This window comes from Anabrus simplex, chromosome 1 (genome assembly GCF_040414725.1).
Source record: "Anabrus simplex isolate iqAnaSimp1 chromosome 1, ASM4041472v1, whole genome shotgun sequence".
Classification (NCBI taxonomy): Eukaryota; Metazoa; Arthropoda; class Insecta; order Orthoptera; family Tettigoniidae; genus Anabrus; species Anabrus simplex.
In genome coordinates this window covers 878,522,431-878,546,938 of record NC_090265.1, presented here as the reverse complement: position 1 = coordinate 878,546,938, position 24,508 = coordinate 878,522,431, and the positions used below count along the sequence as shown (strand labels likewise).

Sequence of the window (24,508 nt, the reverse complement as noted above, 5' to 3'; positions counted from 1 at the left end):
ATGTCAAGAGTTTCAGAACAAACAAAGTCAATGTTCAAAGTGACATCCTTCAAGTTGCTCACGTGCTTCACTTTGTTTCTTCTGGAAGCACCAAGTCAGCAGTACGCTGCTCCCCATAACCGATGAATACATCGAGATTATTGAGAATCTGTTTTTCTTAGATGCTGATCATGGATTCCTAAAGTTCTCTCAGGAAACCATCTCCTGGGGGTATTTTTCTTGATAAAATGTGGCATATGAGCATTTCATTCTACTATTCCATATAACTGATGCTATCCCCATGATCTTCCTGTGCCTGCAGTAAATTTAAACGAACACAAAGTCTGCGGCATACTCTCTCATAAAGTCTGATGAGAACTCTTTGTTTCTCCATACATCACCACTTACTGCTACGTGACTGCCTTCCTGTTAGGGAACAGAGATGTATACATACAGCAAGTTCCTATGCTTTGGTTTTATTTTTTCACTGCAGTACTCAATAGTGGGTACTACTGTTAATTGCTGGGCTCTTGGCTACTGAGAAATGTAAACAGCTGGTGATGAACATGTCACGTGCTGTGGTTCTCCCCGAATGGAAAACATAGTCCAAGTGTTCACAAACAATGCTCTGTACGCCTGATCTTGCTCCAACATGGTGTCTTCCGAACTGCGCACAGTCACACTGATGCAGGCAGGTACACTGCCTCTTTCCCCGCAGGAGATGGTATGACCACTTTAGCACTGCACGGAACCCAGCAACTGACAGTATAAGTGATGGAAACAAACAAACAAGTGAAAAATTGAAGCATATAGAAAACGGTCAGAACATGAATATGGACACACAATATGATAAACACAGTAACAAGTCAGGATGGAATGAGAGAGCTGTAGAAAAGGGGACAAGGACACATGAAAACACAAAAGGACAAGAACAATCTCCATATCTTTGTACACTGTCATTTGCAAACACATAGGCTCTCTCCTCGTCAGTCCCAATTCGTCTACTGTACGTACCACTGTTGAGCTCGTTTCTGTTTCTGAACTTCATCAGGAAGGTGGGCTTCAACTTTATTAAGTTCTCATCTTAATGCAGGAAGTATAACAGAGTAAGAAAGGCAGATAAACACAGGAAAAGTCAAGAAACAAAAAGATTAAGGCAAATGCCGATGGCAAAAGACTAGGAACACCGGCCAAACACTAAAGGAGAAGGGAACCCAATGGAACAGAGAAAAAGTAATGGAAAAGAGCAAACAAGTGACAAATCAGAAAAACAAGAACACACAATAGTATAACCACTATGACAGGTCAGTATCAGAGGAGGGAGCAGTAGAAAAGGAGACAAGGACAAACATGGAAACTCAAAAGGATAACGACAGTCTTCATTCACTGCTATCTTCAACTAGACAGGCTCTCTCGCCATCAGTCCCAATTTTTCTACACTACTCAGTAGCGGTTATGTGATCTCCAGGGCAATTATTTTCTCCTTAGAAACTTCAGTTGCTTGCATCAGGGATCTGTGATGAGTGAGTCAACATTTAGAACAACGATTCATGAAAGATATGAAAAATCCTTTATAAATTACCGGTAGTTAATACTTTCACATAGAAGTAATGTACAAAAGCTAAACAATCTGATTTATGTTTTCTTTAATGATGAACTAAGTTATTAAGCGATGGCTATTGTTTATAGAATCATCCTGTATTCTGATAATTATCATCTGTAACATCTCCCTGTTAAAACACTCAACAATGCTTGAGGATGAATGTGTGGTATAAAACTTGCAACAGGTATGTTGTAAGAGTGCTGTGCATATGCTTGCTTGCCATGGCTTGTCCCTCTGTAGCTGCTTATATCCCCTGCCAGGTTGAAGCATTGGAGCTTCAGGGGAAGGAAGCTCTAGCCCTCCAACAAGAAACCATCGCCCAGAAGGAGCACTTGGAGTCAGAACTCAAAGAAGCTGTTGACAAGGTACTTCTCTATAATACTTTGTGCTAAACTATTTCCTTTAAAAAGTTGTATTCCTTTCTTACCTAGAAATATTTTTAAATGTACTATTAAACATTCATTTTTTTACATTTGTGAATCATATCAGTGATGTTCTTGTATATCGTTGGCATGCAGTGGTTTTGAAAAGTGAGTATGGTTCCAAAATAGGACATTCTAAATTGGACTGCATCCTTATATAAAAGAAATTTTACCAAGGTGGAACAAAATAGACTTAAGTATAATTTCATGAAAATTGAAGGACTTCTAGCCAGAACATATTTATTCCCAATGTCAGTGCATAATCCATAAAAAGAAAAGGAAAACAAGTGTAGCATGTTGCAGTTTTTGTCTGAAAATCATGATTTTATATAACTTCTTTTTCAGTTTCCTTCATCAAAGTGCACTGATCAGTAGAAATCATGTCTAATTCATAAACCAGCAGTCTGCCAGAAAACTCCTTGATCTTTTATGTACTGTATGTATCTGAAAATTCTCTGTCCTCTTATACTTTTGACTCTTCAGCCTCAAAGCCAGCTTTGAAATGGCCTGGCCCTGATGTAACAACATCATGCAAATTACATTGTGCATATCTCAAAATTAATAATCTTGTATTTGTTACATTTTTGCTAGAAGTTCTTCTATTGTCCTCTGTATGCTCCACTACTTACAAAAGCTATGCATTAAGTTCCTCTACAAGGTTGTCTGTAGTTTTGAGTTTACTTGAAAGTGAAATCTAGTCATCTTTCTTGTTTTGTCCAGATGTTCTCAGCTGTAGCAGAGCAGAAATGTATGACTGATTTCTCGTGATTTTGAAGGTGGTGGTGGTAATTACTGTTTTAAGAGGAAGTACAACTAGGCAACCATCCTCTATATAGCACTAATCAGAGAGAAAAAAATGGAAGGGATCCGACACTTCGAAAAATGAAGGTATCGGCCAAAGAAAGATGAGGGCCATTAAGGGCGTGAAAGTGAAAGAATACCTAGCCCTCGAAAACCCGAATAGCATCGGGGTCGGAAAAAGAACAAGAGTTGACCAAGGAAGGTCAGATAGGATAGATGAAAGTGAGGAGCCTGGCACAAGTAAGTGGAAACAATGCCAGGACTCAGCTGAGGGCCCCATGGTCACCAACCCACGCTCCCAAGTTAAGAGCCCCTGGGGCGACTAAAAGGAGCTCCTTTTAGTCACCCCTTACGACAGGCAAGGAAATACCGTGGGTGGGCATTGTACAAGTTACTCAGATTATCATAACAAGTGTTGAACCAAACAGTTAGTTCTCTCACAAACATAAAACATGGCCAGCAAAACAGTTTATTAAGTGAACTTCCAGCAATCAGTTCTATACTATATTGAGAAGTTTGAAAATGATTAATCTACTCTTGATTTTTAATTTTTTTTTTAATGTGTCCCTTTAATATTTGGTATTTCTGGAGAAGGTTTACCAGACTGAACAATTTCTAGTTTTTCACATAAGTGCCTAAAACAAAACAACTCTGTGTTTTAATCAAATGAAAGAGAAAAATATTCCCCTTGATGACGAATGAAAAATTTATATTTAGTGCAGTAGTTCTCAATTGAATTTTATAACAATAGTGGCTCAGGAGGCAGCACGCCAGCCGCTCACTGCTGGGTTCTGTGGTGCAAACCTCGGTCACTCCATATGAGATTTGTGCTGGACAAAGCGGAGGTGGGACAGGTTTTTCTCCGGGTACTCATGTTTTCTCTGTCATATTTAATTCCAGCAACACTCTCCAATATCATTTCATTTCATCTGTCATTCATTAATCATTGCTCCAGAGGAGTGCAACAGGCTTCGACAGCCGGCATTATTCCTATCCTCGCCGCTAGATGGCGGCTTATTTCATTCCATTCTTGACCCGGTCGAATGACTGGGAACAGGCTTTGGATTTTCAATTTTCAAACAGTAGTAAAATACATCAACATAAGTTGCCTTTGAAAAAAGAACTGTTTTTCGCAATGCTGCCATAAGGGAGGTTAACACTTTCTTAACCTTTCTTCACCTCAAGTTGTAGAAATCTTTGGAAGGTGAATCATCGTACAAGTCGTGAAATGATCTATTACAATTAATATGAGCATACCTAGTCTGACCATGAAAATACTGTTACATATGTGGAGTATAGATTAGAAAATAGAAATACAATATTTAGGGATGAAGGAACTGAATTCATACTAATAAATTTAGGTATACTATCCAAAATGTCCACCTTTATTATTGGACTGCAATTTTCCTGGCCACGTATTGACCCTGTATCATGCACAGTATGCATGGGCAAATTGGCTACAGCAGTCTTTAAGGCTCTATTTAGACATTCAATATACTGATGCTTCTTCTTGTAGACCATTTCCCCAAGGATTGACCACAATTTTTAACGGGCTTCCAGATAGCCAATCAGTAATGGAAATGAAGTCAGAAACATTTCTTGCAACCATTCTTGGGTAGTCTTGTTCTTGTGTTCTGGAGCAGAGTATTGTTGAAAACTGCAGTTCCACACCATGAACAAAGCTTTATTTAAGGGCTTTACAGCAGAACATAGAACTATGTTTTGGTAACACTTTAGTGGATGATTTGAAACTTTATCGCAAATTGGTAGAAATGTTTGAAATGCCATTATAACAAACTTCTCATCAAACAATCAGTGATGATGAGTTCTCTTGAATTTCAAAGCTACCAGACGAGCTGTGACTACATCTGGCGCACGGACACAATCAATTTGACGGTTGAAGTGTTCTTCAAATGTGAAAACTTTCTCATCGGTAGAAGCATGATTTTTTTGCATTAATTTTTTAACAATTTCGCGAGAAGGATACTAATTTTAATGTTATTTCGCAAAATAGATATTGCCGTACCGCTTTAATTTCGCTTTAATAAAATTCTAAAATTAATTATTAAAGGTTTCATTATTGTGGTTCTGAATTATTTATATGACTGGTAGATGTATAAATTACTAGTAAGCATCCAATATTATTTCATTTTATTCCTGATTATGATTACATAGCACATGTTACAATGGAGCTCTCTTTCATTAGTCGTCTCCGGTCATTGACAATCAAATTACTTTGAAAAAAATCGCTCTGCATCAACGGATGAACAGGAAACCCAAATAGACTTCAAAACAGAATTTGTAAATTTCAGGTGCATTAATTTTAATGCTACCAGTGACTGAATTATTTCAACTTGTTGACTGGGATTTTCTTCAATTTGTTTTCGCAGAATGTCTTTAAAAGCAAAGTACCCAGCAATAATATCAGACTGTTTCAACATTTTAAAGCCAGACAATTTTTGTACTTTTTCACTCAGTGATGAATCATTTGTATAGTTTGATTGAATTACATTAGTTGGCTGAAACAAATCATCAAATGATCATTGATTGTGGAGGTTTAATTGATAGACTGTACATACCTGGTACATACTTTTGAAGCCATTTCTGGACTGCAGGGTCGTCTACCTTCTCCAGCGGGATGTTGGCTTTGAGGAGCATCGCTGTTGTTTCGTTAATAAATTCTAATTTTTCACTCTTAGCTTTATTTTGCATATCTAATGATAGTTCTATTGTTGCCTGCCGTTTCACTGTTGGAGTGCTAAATTTACATTCTGAATGTTCCTTATTTTTAAAACAATGTTTTGAGACAGTGTCTTTTTTTTCTCCCACTTGATACAAGCATTACAAAATTTACACATTAAAATATTGCTTTCCAAAACGTATAAACCTTCACAAACTGTTTAGCTCTGCTGTGCACCGTAACACTTGTCGAGCGACCCATCTTCGCTACCGTCTGTGATCACTTTCTTAATTTTACCTGAGCACGAAGCCGAAATACACCAGTCAGTTGTGCTGCTTGTAGACGTCATTAGGGATTCCAAGATTGCACAATGCCGTGAGGAGACAGGCTGGGGTGGGATTACCACCCACCACAAGAACAACATTCCAAACATTTTGTTTGGCAAGAAGTCTGGAGTCAACCCCTTTTCTTTGATGCCATGTCTTAAAGAGATTTTCCAGAACATTAATGATAACATATTTCTTTCCTGTTGATGAATCTTTGTTCGCTCTTTCTTTTCTTTTCATACATAATCTTGGAACAAAATGTAAAGTTCGTTATTCACTACAGGTTTCGACATAATATTGCGCTTATCATGAAATAATTGAATTTCGCTTTAAAATGGCCTTATTGCTTTAATTTGCGAACATAATATCCATATTTTCTTAACCAGAAACATATGATTCATAAGGATATCGCAAAATCGCTTCAAAATATTTTTTGACGCGTTTATCATTAATGTGAAAATATCATGCCTCTACTCATCAGTAAAAAGAATTTTCCAATGACCATCTATCTTTTCTACTTAAGTAGAGCTAAGCATTTTACCACCCTCCTCTTCTTCAGTTGTGCTGTTAGGAAATGCCCAGTGCTGTCACAAAGTGCTTTCAGACCAAGATCACTTCTTAGTGCCCTGAACGTTGTTCATCTCTCTTGCCACTACCTTTTATTTCTTATTTATTTTAGATTCTTAAGTCTGCCAAAATTCATTTTTGAATAAATAAATGTATAAATTGCCTGAAAAGAAAACATATGGTAACAGAATTGTTCCTGAAAAAAGAAGCAAAAATTAGTTTCGGCAGACTGAAGAACCTTACAGTTATAAATGAATTGAGTCAAAACTGAAAAGAAATAACTTCAGATATCATAAACTACCTTTTGTTTCACACATGATTTTGGCATTTTTGTTTCATTGCATTACAGAGCTGTCGTCCTGACAGACTTCAGATAATTCAAACAAGAGGAGTGGGAGGGTGTCAGGGTTAGGCATACTTTTGGTTTCACCAAAGTGTTTGATTGTTTGATAGATGAATATTCTGTTGATGCCAAGCTTCTCAAGAATATCAAAGATATTTGAAGGCTGTCTTCTTGCCTTGTAAGTGCCATTACCACAGCACAGTTTTCATAATTGCTCCATTCTTTGAGAGACATTGAATGTTACAGAATCACTTTGGAGGTTAATGCAGACTGTTTACAGAAGGAAGTTCTCTTGCATGCAACTATATAGGGTTGCACAAGAAATGGAAAAATGTGGCAGGTGACTCATAACAGTAGTTATTTCGTGGTCAGACGAGGTACTTTCTATAACTTTTTAACGAAATTAACCTGTCTATTTTCACACACTGGAAGGTAATTTTGAAATTATATTTTTCTACATTTTTATCATGTTACGTTACACAGTGTACATATTGTGGGTGACATGACACTGTAGTCATCTATTGATACTATCCATTTTCGGGTTACTTTTCTTACGTATGCTAAAAAGAACACATACGCAATAAACACAATTGGTACAAGCAAGTGGCCTCACCAATGAGCATTAATGCCCACATTCCTGATGAGCTGGGATGTACAAGAACTGGATTTGATGTCTCCTCTTTCTATTGCACCTTCTTCACACACTGACCTGTCTTTTTGTTCATCCTGTTTTGTGTTCCTTTTCTTTTTCCTTCTCTCAATCTGAATATGACTTAATTTGACACTGGTTTGTTCCTTTTCAATAATTGCATTATCCTTGTCTCCTCTTGTGTTTGCCCTCTGTTCCTAATCTTTTACCACCTCTACTTGTAATTGCTATTGTTTCTTCCCTTTTCTCACACTTACTCAACTTTCTTCTTACCATACACTTTCTGCATCAAAACTGAAGATCCATCAATATGGTCTCTCCTTGAGTGTTGATGCTCGTGCTCCGGAGGAAGCTGGGAAACAAAAAATGAGCTCTTCTTGAGTGGGACTGAGAAGAGATGGATGTACAAGAATTGGGATTGATGAGGAGGGAGCCTGTCTATTTGTTGAAGGCAGTGTATGCAGATATTGAGATTGCCCATGTCCTTTTGTGTTTTCATATTTGTCTTTGTCTCTTCTTTCTGTTGTTCGCTCTTCGCATAGTAATATGCCTTTTTGATCGTCCTATTTTGTGTTCCTCTTCTTGCTTCTCCTATCTATATATGAATTGACAATGACAGATCAGAGTACAAAGAGGGAGAAGTAGAAAAAATACATAAAAGGTCAAGGACAATCTCCACATCTTTAACTAGATTGACTCTCTCCTCATCAGTGCCACCTCTTCTACATTAATTTCTTCCCAGCCCTTCTCTTTTCTTCTCAGCCCCTGATGAGCTCATGTTTATCCAGGTTTCTTCTGATCCTACACTTCCTACATCAAGATGGCCCCCTCAATGAGCATTGAAGTCTGCCCTCCTGATGAAGCTGGGAAGCAGAAACAAGTTTGTTGGGGACTGAGAAGGAAATTAGATAGAAGAACTGCAATTGATGAACAGAGAGCTAATTTACTTGAAGCAGATAGCATATGAAGACGTGGAAATTGTTCTTGTCCTTTTGTGTTTTCTTTTTATTTCTCTGTCTACCTACACTGACCTGTTGTATTTATCCTATTATATGCTTCTTTCAATGTTCCTACCTTTCTGCATATGGCTTGATTTTGCACGGTTTGTTCCTTTCCATTACTTTCTTACATGTTGTAGGGCCTCCGTGGCTGAGGCGCCAGTGCGCCGGCCTCTCACCGTTAAGTTCCGTGCTTCAAATTCTGGTCACTCCCATGTGAGATTTGTGCTAGACAAAGTGGAGGCAGGACAGGTTTTCCTCTAGGTACTCCAGTTTTCCCTGTCATCTTTCTTTCCAGTGACACACTCCAATATCATTGTATTTTATCTGTCAGTCATTAATCATTGCCCCAGAGGTGAAACGTGATATGCTTCGGCAGCCAGCACAATTCCTATCCTCGCTGCTAGATGAGGGCTGCATTCATTCCATTCCTGATCTGGTCGAATGTCTGGAAACAGGATGGGGATTTTCAGATACCATGTTGTTGAGGAAGAAGGCTGTCTAGAACCAAATTCAACTTGATTTCCGAATTTAGGTAGAGATTGTATAGATTTATTAATTTTTAATTTTCATGTGGCTGTTTCTAGCCGAGTGCAGCCCTTGTAAGGCCGACCCTCCGACGAGGGTGGGCGGCATCTGCCATGTGTAGGTAACTGCATGTTTTTGTGGTGGGGGAAAGTGTTATGTGTGGTGTGAGAGTTGCAGGGATGTCGGGGACAGCACAAACACCCAGCCCTCAGGCCACTTATGTGCAGAACTTTAAAGATTCTTCTGTCTCAGTCTACTTTGCATGTCGTGCTGTATTGATGTCATGTAACATTTCATCAGTTATTTCACAATTGTTACCATCACTGAATTCCATGTATGAATGCTCACTCTGTATATTTCTTTAAAGGTAATTAATATCCATTCCTATTACAAGAAAGTTTCTAAGAAACACATCTGTAATTGAAGGGAAATATGAAGAAAAGAATGCTCAACACTACTCAATCAACTCAGTCAATACTGATCTGCATTTAGGGCAGTCGCCCAGGTGGCAGATTCCCTATCTGTTGCTTTCCTAGCCTTTTCCAAAATGATTTCAAAGAAATTGGAAATTTATTGAACATCTCCCTTGGTAAGTTATTCCAATCCCTAACTCCCCTTCCTATAAATGAATATTTGCCCCAGTTTGTCCTCTTGAATTCCAACTTTATCTTCATATTGTGATCTTTCCTACTTTTATAGACGCCATTCAAACCTATTCGTCTACTAATGTCATTCCACGCCATCTCTCCGCTGACAGCTCGAAACATACCACTTAGTCGAGCAGCTCTTCTTCTTTCTCTCAATTCTTCCCAACCCAAGCATTGCAACATTTTTGTAACGCTACTCTTTTGTCGGAAATCACCCAGAACAAATCGAGCTGCTTTTCTTTGGATTTTTTCCAGTTCTTGAATCAGGTAATCCTGGTGAGGGTCCCATACACTGGAACCATATTCTAGTTGGGGTCTTACCAGAGACTTATATGCACTCTCCTTTACATCCTTACTACAACCCCTAAACACCCTCATAACCATGTGCAGAGATTGGTACCCTTTATTTACAATCCCATTTATGTGATTACCCCAGTGAAGATCTTTCCTTATATTAACACCTAGATACTTACAATGATCCCCAAAAGGAACTTTCACCCCATCAACGCAGTAATTAAAACTGAGAGGACTTTTCCTATTTGTGACACTCACAACCTGACTTTTAGCCCCGTTTATCAACCTACCATTGCCTGCTGTCCATCTCACAATATTTTCGAGGTCACGTTGCAGTTGCTCACAATCTTGTAACTTATTTATCACTCTATAGAGAATAACATAATCCGCAAAAAGCCTTACCTCCGATTCCACTCCTTTACTCATATCATTTATATATATAAGAAAACATAAAGGTCCGATAACACTGCCCTGAGGAACTCCCCTCTCAACTATTACAGGGTCAGACAAAGCTTCACCTACTCTAACTCTCTGAGATCTATTTTCTAGAAATATAGCAACCCATTCAGTCACTCTTTTGTCTAGTCCAATTGCACTCATTTTTGCCAGTAGTCTCCCATGATCCACCCTATCAAATTAATTATACATTAAAAAATTATATGGGAATCAAATTATGGCATTCCAGTATTACTTCATGTGGATGATTAGTTAAAATGATGTCCAATGTGCCATACCCTCAGTAATCCAGTAAAGAAATTATAGGAGGAAATATTCATAAAGTTACTTTTCAATGTCCATTAGTTCTTAGGGATTTTATGGTGACAGTGATGTTCATCTCATCTAAGTCTTCATATTATGATACAGTATTGTTATGATTTATATTCTTATTACTATGCATGGTTTCATTTAGTAGATTTGATATGGAATTTATGATCCTTTTAGTATGGTACAGTATTCACAAATTTTGAACTACTGATAGCTTGTAATATATTATGATAAAAATGTTACTGTTCCATTCAGATTTGGATCCTACGAGAGATCATCACAGATTTAGAAGGACAGGTTGAGAGTAAAAGTAAACGTGAAGCTGCTTTGGAGCAACAGCTACAAGAGATGCGTAACTTGCTTACGGAACAGACTAACACCCACCAGCAGTTGGCTGATGAAGTGAGTAGTACTTCATTGGATTCTCAGTTGTGCTATGTACTATTTTTCATTATACTGTATGTATAAGACTGTATTTGTCATGTTTGTGTTTTATTTCTCTTTAGGAAAACTAATTGTTCTGATGCTTTCTAATTTTAACATCCTCACAGTTACAAATTCGTCTGTTTGAAATTACTAGACTTCACCAGGATGTAACTTGAATTTGTGGTGTTGCAAATAGAGCATGTTGTCAGTGGCACTAGTACATGCATGTTACTGTCAAATGAATGGGAGTTAACTTCATTTTTATTGTGCAGTTGTCAGTATTATTATGAGAAAGTTAAACCATGTGAATTTAGTGATAAATATACTGTAGGATGTTACATTCTTATGCTCCTTAAGCTTTATAAGAATGGCCAATTTACAAGATGAAATATTTTATTATGTGATTATGTACATATTCCATAACAGAGGGAGGACTAACAAGTTTAACAAGTTTTGTCCTAAAAATGCACGCTCATCTACTCCGACATTCTGTACATAATGGTCAGTGATGGGAAAAGTACAAGAAAAAAGTAATTGGGCTGAATTACAGCTACTTGAGGAATATTGTACTCATTCATTACAAATATTGTTTTCAACAAGGATTAACATAGAGACATTAAGTGCTATCACTATTATCACTAAGCAAGACTAAACATGATACCTACCCTGAAACATTCAAAATTAATTTTTCCCGTTATTTTTTAGTTAGTGACTTTTATAACTGTTTACTTGACAAAAGATTTATTTCTCAAATTCTTATTGCTAAGCCTCGACATTTTGGGGTAAAGTACATCTTTGCATTTGCTGAAAAGACACTCTGTTAAGGCACTTGAAGGAATACTGCTGTTTAATTTTAAGAATATCTCCAGCAGTGGTAGATATTATATTGTAAGTTTGCTTTCATTGGAAGTACTGGAAAGGTAAGAGAGTACCTCATCCAGCACTGATGAAGCTACTGGTTCTGCTGTAGTAGAATTGAAAAAGTTATTATTCCCCCCCCCCCCCCCCATTTCTGCTACCATGCAATGTATATCGATTATTAGTGTAACAATAACAATTTTATTTCAAGAAGTAAATTATGAGTAAAATTTATATTTTGTAAAAAGTAATTATTAAAAGTGAAAACAAAATTATGTTATTACCATTAATTCCTTTACTTTTATTCAATTACTTCCTAACTCTGATAATGGGATTACATAATCCAAGATAAGAAGCTGTTATATATTGTGCATTGTGTCTTCAGGGGGACAGAAAACTACAATACCCTTGGCGAATTGTTACGGCTCGCAATAAGAAATCTCCTTAGAAGAAACTGGAAGCTGTTGATTTTTAGTTAGTGACTTTTATAACTGTTTACTTGACAAAACTACAATACCCTTGGCGAATTGTTATGGCTCGCAATAAGAAATCGCCTTGGAAGAAACTGGAAGCTGTTATTTTTTAGTTAGTGGCTTTTATAACTGTTTACTTGACAAAAGATTTATTTCTCAAAATTCTTATTGCTAAGCCTTGACATTTTGGGGTAAAGTACATCTTTGCATTTGCTGAAAAGACACTCTATTAAGGCACTTGAAGGAATACTTGCCTCACCGGAAACAGCTGCTGTACCGGTCAAGGAGGCAGTGACCAAAAATCAGAGATTATAAACACACTTCTTGCATGGTTCTTTCGTTTATTTCTTGTGCAGTATTTCATTTTCTGCCTTAGTTCCACGGTAGATGGTATTCTTTCGTGATCGTGATAGAACTGATTGCAGTGATCGAAAAATGGAAGAAATTTGGAAGAGAAATAGGGGCACGAGTTTTTTTGCTTTAGAAAAATACATTACGCATTGAATTAACCCCGAAGTACCAAAGCATTGTAGAATGCAAAAAGACTAACGGTGTAAAATTAAAAGAAAATGAGGACACATGGGAAAAAATAACAGGGGAATTTAATAGTGTTGCCAACGTTACAGGCCATTTTGCAACTATATAGCTAATTTTGAGGTTAGAATCACTGATTACTTGTCAATTGACAGAAAAATAACTTTGTTGTCTCCGACCATTATATGAAATGACCCTGTGGTATAAAAGCTTAATGAAAGCAATACCTTTAGTATAGGAGAGAGGGGCCTGTTTCGGTCAGTTGTGTATTCTAACCTCTCACGAATTTCATTGACGACTTTACTAACGACGGTTTTTGACAGTCTATACCTCTTCAGAAATTGTTCCTCAGATAGATTTTGAAAGTCATTCCATTCTATCATAAGCCTATTTCTGTTAGGAACACCATTTAACAAATCTAAATAAAGCAACTCTGCATCAAACGCATGATTTACGGTGGCCATTTTGCTTTCAACCTTGAGTTAACAGTTTAACCCAGGTGAAAGGAGGGGTTAACTTAATTCCGGCCTTAACCTAGAGTTAAAATTAACACTCTTTGATGAGACAGAATGAATAGTCAAATTCAGAGTGAAAACTGTATAACTCAGGGTTAAAATTTAACCCATGTTGATGAAACCGGCCCTAGGAGGTCAAGTGCCAGAAGGCTGTGTTCGATGCGTTTGTAAGTGCATATTGTTTGGGAAGTAGAGAACTCAAACTTGAGTGGACTTGTGAACAACTAACTGTAAATGGTAATATATTTTTTGAATTATTTTTATGTCTGAGCTTTTTCTTTTGGATCACATTCTTCCCCTCACAAGTTTTACATAGTATTCAATAAACTGTTAAATATGAGAATGCAGTGTGAGGTATGGATTGTCCGAAAAATGCTTTTATGGGTGACAAAGCAAGAAAAAGAGCTTTAATTTTAATAGATTACAAGTAAAAATCTCAGGATATGAAAGAAGAAAAAGAAAGCAAGAATAGTAAATAATTAAATATAAAGGAGGCCCTAAACAAATTATTTCCTATTGTAATCAGCTGAAGTGTGTCTTTCAGTCAAGGTTCTTATATTTAGGTTACCTACAACGGCTAACTTGGTGTCATTGGCTGTTCAAGCGTCCCATTAGAAAGACACTTGCTCCCTGCAAGTCGTCCATTTCTGATCGTAGGAGAGCTTCCCGATGGAGTTCAGCGATGTCCATGCTTCAGTGCCATACAGCAGAATGCTAAATACATAACACTGAAATAGTCGAGCGTGAAAGGTTAAGGACAGATCATGATGTGTAAACATCTTCTCATTTTTTGAGAAGTCGTCCTGGCCTGCTGAATTCTGCATCAGTTCTCATGAGAGGTCCCTGTCATCACTTATTTGGAAAAGCAGGTACTTAAATGATGCCACTTTCTCAATCCTATCATTGTAAGATGCCTCAAATACCATCCCCTTTCCTGCTGACAACCATCCACTTTGTCTTCTTTACATTCAGCTTCAAGCTCATGACATTGCTGGCTTCATTAATCACAGTAACCATCTCTTGTAGATCCTGCAGCGCTATGGTAAGAAAGAAATGAGAATAGGAATATTGACAAAATTGTGATAGAAATTGTTAATGATAATGATGCTATTCATGGCTAAACAGACCATGTTTAAAACTTATCTCCTGCCCGTGTATGTTGTATGTATGTTGAGTATTCAGCCCGAAGGCTGGTTTGATCCTCTGCAGCTCCGCCAACAGCTGTCAAAAATGGCCCAGGCGTCACTGAAGAGGCGTACTAGGGAAATGAGGAGTGAGGTAGTTTCCCGTTGCTTTCCTCACCGAGTCAGCCGTTGCTATGACATATCAATCTTCCAAGCTCGCTGAAATGCATGCACCAACCGACCCTATGAGCGATATTTTCACACCATTCATAACAGGGACAGGCTGCATAAGCAATAGCATTTAAGACATAGTGCACTGTAAACACTACATCTCACCAGCAAAGGCATCTTCTCCTGCCCATCATGACATATAGTCTGGAGAGTTGTGTCATACATAAAAGAGAAGAAAGTCAACTGCAAGCTTGTAAAATGAAGTTCCTTAGATCAGCTCTACAGAACAGATACGAAGAAACCTGCAAGTCAGCCTGACCATGGAAGAAAGGCTGATAGTTGCAAGGTTGAAGTGGCTAGGACACATTAAGCAGATGCAGCCAACTCAAATTCTTAGGCAGTATTTTGAGAAGATTGTTCCAGGATGAAAGTGGTTAGACTTCCCTATAGTTTTTAACAAGACATGTTTAAATTCATTTTCTTACTTTCATGACAAGTGGTTGTACATGTATTTTTTGAATTTGAATTCCCTACAATTTATAGCAGTTAAATATAATACTGTTCAACAAATTGCTGTTGATAGTGTGTTTGGCAAGAAGAGAGACTCTTTCTGCACAACTTTTCAAATGGTTTTTAGGTAACAGGTGAAGGGAAGGGAATAGAAACTCATGGTTCCAAAATTTGGTAAACATTAACAGGGTTTGAATGCTGCATCTGACATGGTCAGCATAGTTTTATAAGAAGGAATTAGCAGAACCCAAGGTCCAAGGCAGGTAGGCCAGGCACTTGTTATACTTCCTTTAGCTGTAAAAGTGGCTTGAAGTTCATTCATACTCAACCCCTCCTCTTAACTGTCTTAAACTTTACCTCTACACCTAAACTGTCCTAAACTTTAGGCAGGAGAGTCTCTACTTGCCAAACAAGCTACAAATTGTTTTCCTTTGTGGTGTGTGTGAGTAATGTTAAGGGTTTTAGAACCAGCTCGTTATTAGGACTAAGCTACCAGGTCTGAATGTGTTACAGTTATCTGGAATGTTCTGTGTAGAAATTACATATTTACAGTGGCAATAATCAACATTCTCCTTTTTATCTAGCTTAAGATATTTGAAAAAAATGTTTTACACTCTCCTGTCCTCTTTTTTTGTTTATTACCTCCTATTTGACAAACAACATGCTTTGTTGAAAATCTTTTTCCAGATAAGTTCAAGAATGTTGTGCTCTTTTTCATTCCTCCTTCTTTCCTTGCTAATTGTAATGTAAGAATAGTTGAATCCTATCTCCTCTCGTTATTCTAGTATTTTATTTTCCTCTCCTTACATGTATTTGTTTATATAATAATTATAGTTGGAATCTGTACGGTCTGAAATGGGAGCTGCTGATTTATTACGACACGTAGCACATCTAGAAGACCAACTAATGAGACATCGTCAACAGATGGAGCAGTTGCAGCCTGACTCCACAGCAGTGAATCATATGAAGTCCCAGGTATGCTAATTTAATGAAATAAACTTTTGTCTGTTTCATAAGCCGGTTGTGCTTACACTGCTCTAATAATACTTTACAATCTCAAGTATAGTTTCGAGAAGAAAATTCCTTGTAGATGTCCTCAACTCTTTCTCTCCTACAAAGTGCGAGGAAGAATCAGATTTCATGTTGTGGAATTTACCACATAATTTTGTATCTAATATAAATATGGGTAACTTATCTGCTGATGATCAGTGGCAAAGTGTGCATTTCTAGTAAGGGTAGACATAGACATTACACAATTTTCTTGTATTAAGAATTATTTGTTTCAAAAAGTATGGTATAAACAGTCAGAGTCGTGATCATCATCATCATCATCATCATCATCATCATCAGGATTTCCTTCCAGCAAGCTGGGTAGGAACTTTGTGAATGATATGCCTCCACTGAATTCTGTCCTGGTATAGTCTTTCCTTATCCGCTGCATCCCATGTTACTCCTCTCCTATTGAGATCTTCATTAACCTGGTCTGTCCATCTATTTCTAGGCCGTCCAGTAGGTCTTCTTCCGGGTACCTCCATCTCCAGATACTGAGTTCGATAGCTGCAGTCGCTTAAGTGCAGCCAGTATCCAGTATTCGGGAGATAGTGGGTTCGAACCCCACTGTCGGCAGCCCTGAATATGGTTTTCCGTGGTTTCCCATTTTCACACCAGGCAAATGCTGGGGCTGTACCTTAATTAAGGCCACAGCTGCTTCCTTCCATTTCCTAGGCCTTTCCTATCCCATTGTCGCCGTAAGACATATCTATGTCAGTGACGTAAAGCAAAGAAAAAAAAAAACCTTCCCATTCCTAGACCCTTCCAGTCCCATCATCGCCATAAGACTTGTCTGTGCCGGTGCAACGTAAAGCAACTTGTAAAAAAAAGAAAAACCCTCTCCAGATACTGGCATGGAGTTGGAGTTGGGTACATACGTTTCATATGACCTAACCACTTCAATCTCGCAGCAGCTATCCTGTCCTCCATGGTCAAGTTCACCTGCAGGTCTCTCCTGGTTTTTTTGTAGAGCTGACCTAAGGAACTTCATTTCACATGCTTGCATTTGACTCACTTCTCTCTTGTTTATGACACAGGTCTCCAGACTATTCATCATGATTGGCAGGAGATAGGTTGTATACATTGTCCCAGATTAGGTTTCGTACTTGCTGGAAGAAGCTGGATCCTTTCGCTATTATGTTTAATACTTCTAGTTTGGCACTTCCATCACATGATATGACACTACCCAGATACTTGAAACTTTCCACACTTTCAACCTTCTCTTCCTCCAGTATGATGTTTCAAGTTGCGGGCGTCCTGCTCGTCTGCATTGCCACTGACTTGCTCTTACACTCAGCTTGAATTCTTTAAATTTTATATTCCAGTAATCCAGTCTCCTCTGAACTTCCAATTCAGTCTATCCCCAAATGGCGATGTCATCAGCAAAAACAAAAGCATTAAGATCTTCATTTTCTACTTCCTTGATTTCTTTCATAATTGTGTCCATAAGTATAATGAAAAGTAACAGGGAAAGCAAACTGCCTTACTGAACACCTTTCTTTGTCTTAAACCGTTTTGATCTTTCACCTTCCACTTGTACACTGCTCTCACAACCTTCATACAGTATCTGAATGTTTTTATTAATGAATCAGGAACATTATGTTTCCTCAAGCTTTCCCATATTTTATCCCTTGGTACACTAGTGACTTCTTGGGCCTCTTTTATTCTTGATCTATATTAATGACATTTCTTCTCATCTGAAGGACTGCAACTATCACCTTTATGCTGACAATCTTCAGATATACTCGCACTTTAAAGTCTCGGACATTGACAAAACAATCCACCTAATGAACTCGACTTTAAATTCAGTTAGCTCATATGTAAAAGAGAACTGCGTATTAATTAAGCACATAGTACTTCAAGGCTGTTTTATTTTTAAGTTGTTGTTCTTTTAAATCCATGTTATTTCATAAGTGAGCAAACCGGTTTGCATATGTTTTTATCAGTTTATGGCATAAGACTCTCAAGTCTTTGACTTGTAGAAAATATGGACTTAGTGACAGTAAAATTTTAACACAGTTGTATGTTGTTAATATAATTTTATATTGTGATCAATTTGAAATAGTTAAACTTATATGATTGTCAATTTTTTCACGAACTTATATCAGCTGATGATGACGCAGAGGGGCGTCGAAACTAGTTCTGATTGAAATATATGTTGTAATTACATCTAAGCAACTATTTTTATGGGTTGAATAAGGTGTACCCAAATTATAATTAAAGTTGTAATCTTGGTTCAATACAGACAAACAATGAAGTTTATTAATTTAACTAGTAATCAACTTGAAGAAAATGCAAGCAATCATAATAGGACAATCTAGACTTTTAAATACGCTAAATAACAAGAAATAATTTGCCAGGGGCAGTGGAAATATTTCTGATGTTTGAAACCCAAACCCTATATTATAATTAACACTTATTTATTTCTTCACAAACTGACTGCACTGGGACTAAACTAAACGAGTGTCAGAAATTGGTGGAGAAAATGGATGCAAGTTTAAACTAGGTACTAAAGTTAAACGAGTTTAATTTATACCAGGTTTAATTCGATTTGGAGAAAATGGCCCTAAAAGTAATTACTGGGACGTGAAGCTAGCAACATTATCATATTTTTCTTTCGACCAACGGCACTCTATTTCAAATCCCATAACGCAGATGAACAGAGTACTACATGGCTTTCCAATGATCCCCATACTCTTCAGTATAGTGGTCTCAGACCTAATACCCACTATAAAGGTCAAAGACGATAAGCATCACCTGGATTGATTTCTCATTGGAGAAGTCTATTTATGGGTGTACAAAGAAGCAAATACATTCTTTCAAGATCACAATTAACCATACACACATTGCCTTCTGTATCACAAAGATTAGATTAACGACAATCTTCTTGTTGTCTTCATATTTTGAAATGGCATAGACTTCTGGAAGTATTTAGAGGGAAGTCTTAAAAATAATACCACCAAAAATTCTTCGTTATTTCATCCTAATCTAAAACAAAAAAAAGCTCTTCATTGTTCACTGATATTCATTAGGGAAGAATCATGAAATGCCATCTGCTGTTTCACAGGGAAGAAATCACAAGGACACGTTGACAGAATATTGCTTGTTTCCCTGCAAAGCTTATCTGAGCTAGAACTCTGTTAGGATTTTAAAAGTCTAAAGTGAATATCTATATTCATACTCCATGTATAGAATAGTTTAAGCTATCAACACTATTCTGCAGAGGCTGTTGGGGGTGTATTCTCTTCCTTTCCATTCTCAGCAGACTGCTGCTGCTGCTGTTGCTGCTGTGATGCACTGCTGGTCACTGGTGACTTGGTACTTGTCACAGTGTTGTTTTCCACAAGCTTGCTTGCTTTCACCAACATTGTCACCCTTGCCATCACCTTACACCTCCACCTCAACTCCCTCCATGTGAACCATAATAAGGTTGAGTTTCACCTGGCATCTTTTTTATATTGGATGGTGCCCGAGAAAGCAATTGATGTTGGGGTCGATGGCGTCCACCCATCATGCTGCTCCCTGGCGCTCCACCACCCTGTGAGAAAGTCACGGGCCATTGAATGGGTGTTGGATAGCACTGGGTAGCAAGTGGTATACTACCATGCTCACCCAGATTTATTTGTCCATGCACACTTTGCTGAAATGCCAATTGAGTGGGTTGTGACATGCCCTGGTAAGGGTTATACTTGTGATGAGGCTGTTGCTGCGGAGGCAGTTGCGGCTGTTGTTGGGTTGAACTCTGTTGTGGTTGCTGCGGAGGTGGTTGCTGGGAAGAACATTTTAGGAAAGTGCTGAACAAGGACAACTTATCTGTAACTACAGTAGATAATATCATATATGAAGAACGAAAACTCTTTCAGGACTTCACCGAAGAGGAAGTAAAAAATTCCATAAGGGTCTTGAAGGGTAAGAAAGCTGCAGGAATTGATGGCATTTTCAATGAACATATATAAACTACAGAAAATATACTACTAACAATGTGGACATCACTCTTCAATAAGTGCGTGGAAATGAACTAAATCCCTGACACTTGGCGACACTCAATGATGAAGATCTTATGTAAAGGAAAGGGAAACGCGAGTTGCCTAGATTCATACTGTTGAATTGCCTTAGAAAGCAATATCTTCAAAAACTCTTTATCAGGTTACTAACAACGAGACTGATAGAAGAGGTCGACTACGCCTTACCGGAAGAGCAATTCGGCTTTCAACGAGGGAGATCTACAATGAATGTGATAAAGAATCTGACTGATGACATAGCAGATGCCCTCAGATATCCAAAAGGGAAACTTTACGGATCTTTGTAGACTACAACAAAGCGTTCGACCAAGTGGACAGGGAAAAGCTAGTGAAGAAACCGGGAAACATAATAGGATATATGAATCCTTTAACAAACATCATTAGGACCATTCTTGCTTATAATTAAATCATTATAAGTGATAACATCTCTATTTCAAATCCCATAACGCAGATGAACAGAGTACTACATGGCTTTCCAATGATCCCCATACTCTTCAGTATAGTGGTCTCAGACCTAATACCCACTATAAAGGTCAAAGACGACGAGGTACATATGTACATGTATGCAGATGACATGGTACTCTTATAAAATAAAATAAAATGAAAAACTACAGGCTACTTTCAACAAGCTGAACTTTTGGGCAGAGGACAATAAATTCAGAATTAATCGACAGAAGACGGCACAGATGATCTTCTGTAAGAGAGGCAGAACAGCATTAACAAAGAAAATTTACTGTGAGAACGAAGGAGAAACTATGCTAATCGTAAACAATTTTGAATATTTGGGCATTACATTACAGACATCAGGAACTACTTATACTAGACACATCAAGGAAAGAGTGGCTGCAGCCATAATAGCAATGAATGATATCTTGATCTTATGCAAACTCTCGGTTGAATTTGCTATGAAATTTTTCCATGCAAAAATATCCTCAATAATGTTGTAAGGACTACTTTTGATATGGGAACATCTCACTAAAAGAAATATTAGGGACATTGAAAGTGTAAAAGCAACTACATGAAAAAGCTATTGTGTTTGTCCAAATTCACTCCTTCAAGACTGTGTTACGAGCTGACAAGAGAACTCTTCTATACAGAAGAACTACGACACAAACTAATATTGCCATCTACAGATGCATTCAACCAGTTACAAACAGAGCTGCAAACCAAGAAGGGAGATGTATGGAAAACATTTTACACTACAGAGGCTATGACCAGTACGGATTGGATGAAGGCAGACTATGGACTCAGGCACATAATGACTAGGTGCTGGAATTTAGTCCTACATGAGTTACTTTACACGCCAGTGAATCTACCGACACGAGGCTGACACATTTGAGCACCTTCTCAAATACCACCAGATTGAGCCAGGATTGAACCTGCCAAGTTGGGGTTAGAAGGCCAGCGCATCAACCGTTTGAGCCACTCAGCCCGGTGCACAAGGGCTTTCGACCTCCAGTGGCAGGTTTAAAATGGTGAGCTGCTTATTATTTAAAAGCATTGTCATTATCTTAATTCCAGATGATCCAGGCCTGAGTGAGAATACCAGGTGAAAATAAACCCAGCGCAGCAATGCAGCAACACTGTATTCTTAACACAGTCATCATGTCACTTTTGGTGCCGGCTGAATATTCTGCTCAAATCTATATAAAATCCATGGATACTTGTAGGTTTTCTATAAATATTGGTTATGAATACAGTAATTGTAGTGCTCATAATTATGTTAACCTGAGCTTTGTCCAACTTCGCATAGCTACAAAACCCATCTCAAATTAAATTAATAACCTTTTAAGCCATTGTGATAAACTTTTGTAAATTTGAAATCTTATTTGGAATGCTTAAGGCTATGACACATTGAGATCTTGTCACGTTCCCATGACACATTTTTATTTTAGATAGTTTAAAAGTTGAGGTTTGTCTGCAGAATGTCATAAAAACATTTTCATTTTGCATTCCGGTTGCAACAGCTGCAAAAAATGAACACTGCAAAACAATTTGAATACCACTGTTAAATACAGAAAGAATGGAGCTAAAATTTGGTGCAATTAGATTTCAGATTAGTGCACCCATTCATTTTTTATAGAAGTTTAAACTTGAGTATCCATACTTTTGAATCCGACGGTAGAATCTTTCTGTTTGCAGCCACTTTTTCATTGTGCTGAATTGCAGCAAGGTGTGAGCTTTCAGAAATCGCATGCACTATTCAACCTCAGCTTAACTTGTGGAAATTTTCTCTGTTCCTTAGATGTTTTTGTGAAGCCTGATACGTATCTGCATCCATTCTTCTCAAAAATTCGTATTGTCACAATACCATCTTTGATCCATTCAGCTTTGCCACCAAAAAGAAGACTAACATAGCAGTAGAGTTTGTTTCTTTTGATGCATCCTGTCAACCAGTTGTATTTCGAATGCCTTTGAGATTAAATTTTCTGACAAATTTACCTTCCTGCTGACTTAAAATTAGATTAGGAGTGGCCTGTTGTTATTCATTTCACATTAATTTCTCTTCATATATAAATTTGAAGAACTCATGATTTAATAAAGTGTTATTAATGTCAGGTGTGATAAACCATCAGTAAATTGGCTGGTGTTCGCAATAATGAAATATTAATAATCTTACAAAAACTTCTACATAAATTACAAGTTATAAAATTCAAATTTCTAAATTCAGTTTTACCAGAATAGTTCATCACTTTCCAAAAAAAAAAAAAAAAAAAAAAAAATTCTTTTAGGTCAGCACCTTTGAAGCTCATTGGAAAATGGGCTGCCATGTAACTGACTTGTCCTCTTTACTTTAAAATGATTAGTTATTAGATTAGTTATTTTACTATCCAGATAACAATATAGTTTTAGTTCTTTTTTTAAAATCACAAAATCTCATATTTTCTATTTTATTTGACTGCATTCCATTACCTCTATTTTAGATCTGTTTTGATCATGTACTCCTCCTCCAAGACATTTTTCATGTTGAGTTTTCAACTCAAAGGCTGGTTTGATCCTCAGCAGCTCCACCATCAGCTATGATAATTGCCTAGGCATCACTGATGAAACATACTAGGGAAATAAGGAGTGAAATACTGTAGTTTCCTGTTGCTTTCCTTACTAAGCTAGAAATTGATATAATATATCAGTCTGCCAGGCCAACTGAAAAGCATGTATAAACTTACCCTGTGAACAACGTTTTCACACCATTCATATCAGGTACTGGCTGTATAAGGAACGGCTCCTACTTTAGTCAAATTTCATGTTGTCCAAGCCAGAGATGAGACAGACAGGTCAGTGAAAATTGCAAATTTGTTCTAGCTCATACTAGAAGACATAGTACACTGTATACACTAGGTCTCCCAGCAAAGGCACACTGTATTTATATCATTCAGCATTTTCTCCAGACTTTATGCAGACTCAAATAAAGTAAAATCCACTAATTTTGGATTCCAGATTTCTTCTCCTTGAACTTGAATTCCCTTTTCCAAATTTCTCGTTGATTTGATGGGGATAAACTGGAACCTTGTGTAGTCCCTTTGTTGTGCATGCACTTGCTACTAGTTTACTGTGAGATGTAAAAATGCTGCTACCCTCTGGCCCTCACCAACATCGACCAGTACAGCACGGTGTCCGGTTAGAGGCACAGTTGCAGCGGTCGGTGGTTTCAAAGCACTGATTGCTGCTTAAATGAACCAAAGGAATTTAGAAATGTACACAAAGAAAATATATTATAGAATTATTCTCTCATTGTCTAATGACATGCTTCACCAGCCCCTGTCCTTAGTACATGTCCGAACTATCATAGAAAACTCTCACGCATCTTATCTTGAATCGATGCAGTTGCAAATCTTTTCCCGCTGGTTTCATTGGAAATGCTATCCACTTGAGTGATGCCAGCTGTCCACGTCAACGTCTTCATCTCCATGACGCCTAGTCAATACTCTGCCTCGGTCATTCAACATTCGCAACCATACAGTACAACAAGTCGTATGACAGCACGATACATTTTTTTATTTGAGATTATCTTTCATCCTTTGGTTACAAGTGATACCGGGTGGTTGTTCATTTCATCCAGGTAGTTTACATCGCCTTTATTAAATTAGTTTCTTATATCCTTGTTATAAATTTAAACCCACAACAAATGTTTGGGGTATATATTTGAATTCATTATTAAATAATTAAAACAATTTTTATTGATTTGTATACCACAACGCATTTCATATCTTATACTCTGTCAT

The 24,508-nt window shown here is 37.5% G+C and overlaps 1 protein-coding gene across 2 annotated transcripts in view; it reads left to right on the top strand.

Annotated features, from left to right (window-relative positions):
• The window catches only part of LOC136857675 (golgin subfamily A member 4), a 443,088-nt gene that overhangs the window by 199,261 nt on the left and 219,319 nt on the right, over positions 1–24,508 (top strand). For both annotated transcript variants that reach the window (XM_067136518.2, XM_067136517.2), the window contains 3 exons: positions 1,843–1,947; positions 10,858–11,004; positions 16,048–16,188. In XM_067136518.2, the coding sequence (XP_066992619.2) occupies positions 1,843–1,947; positions 10,858–11,004; positions 16,048–16,188 (393 nt within the window). The remainder of the gene's footprint in view (positions 1–1,842; positions 1,948–10,857; positions 11,005–16,047; positions 16,189–24,508) is intronic.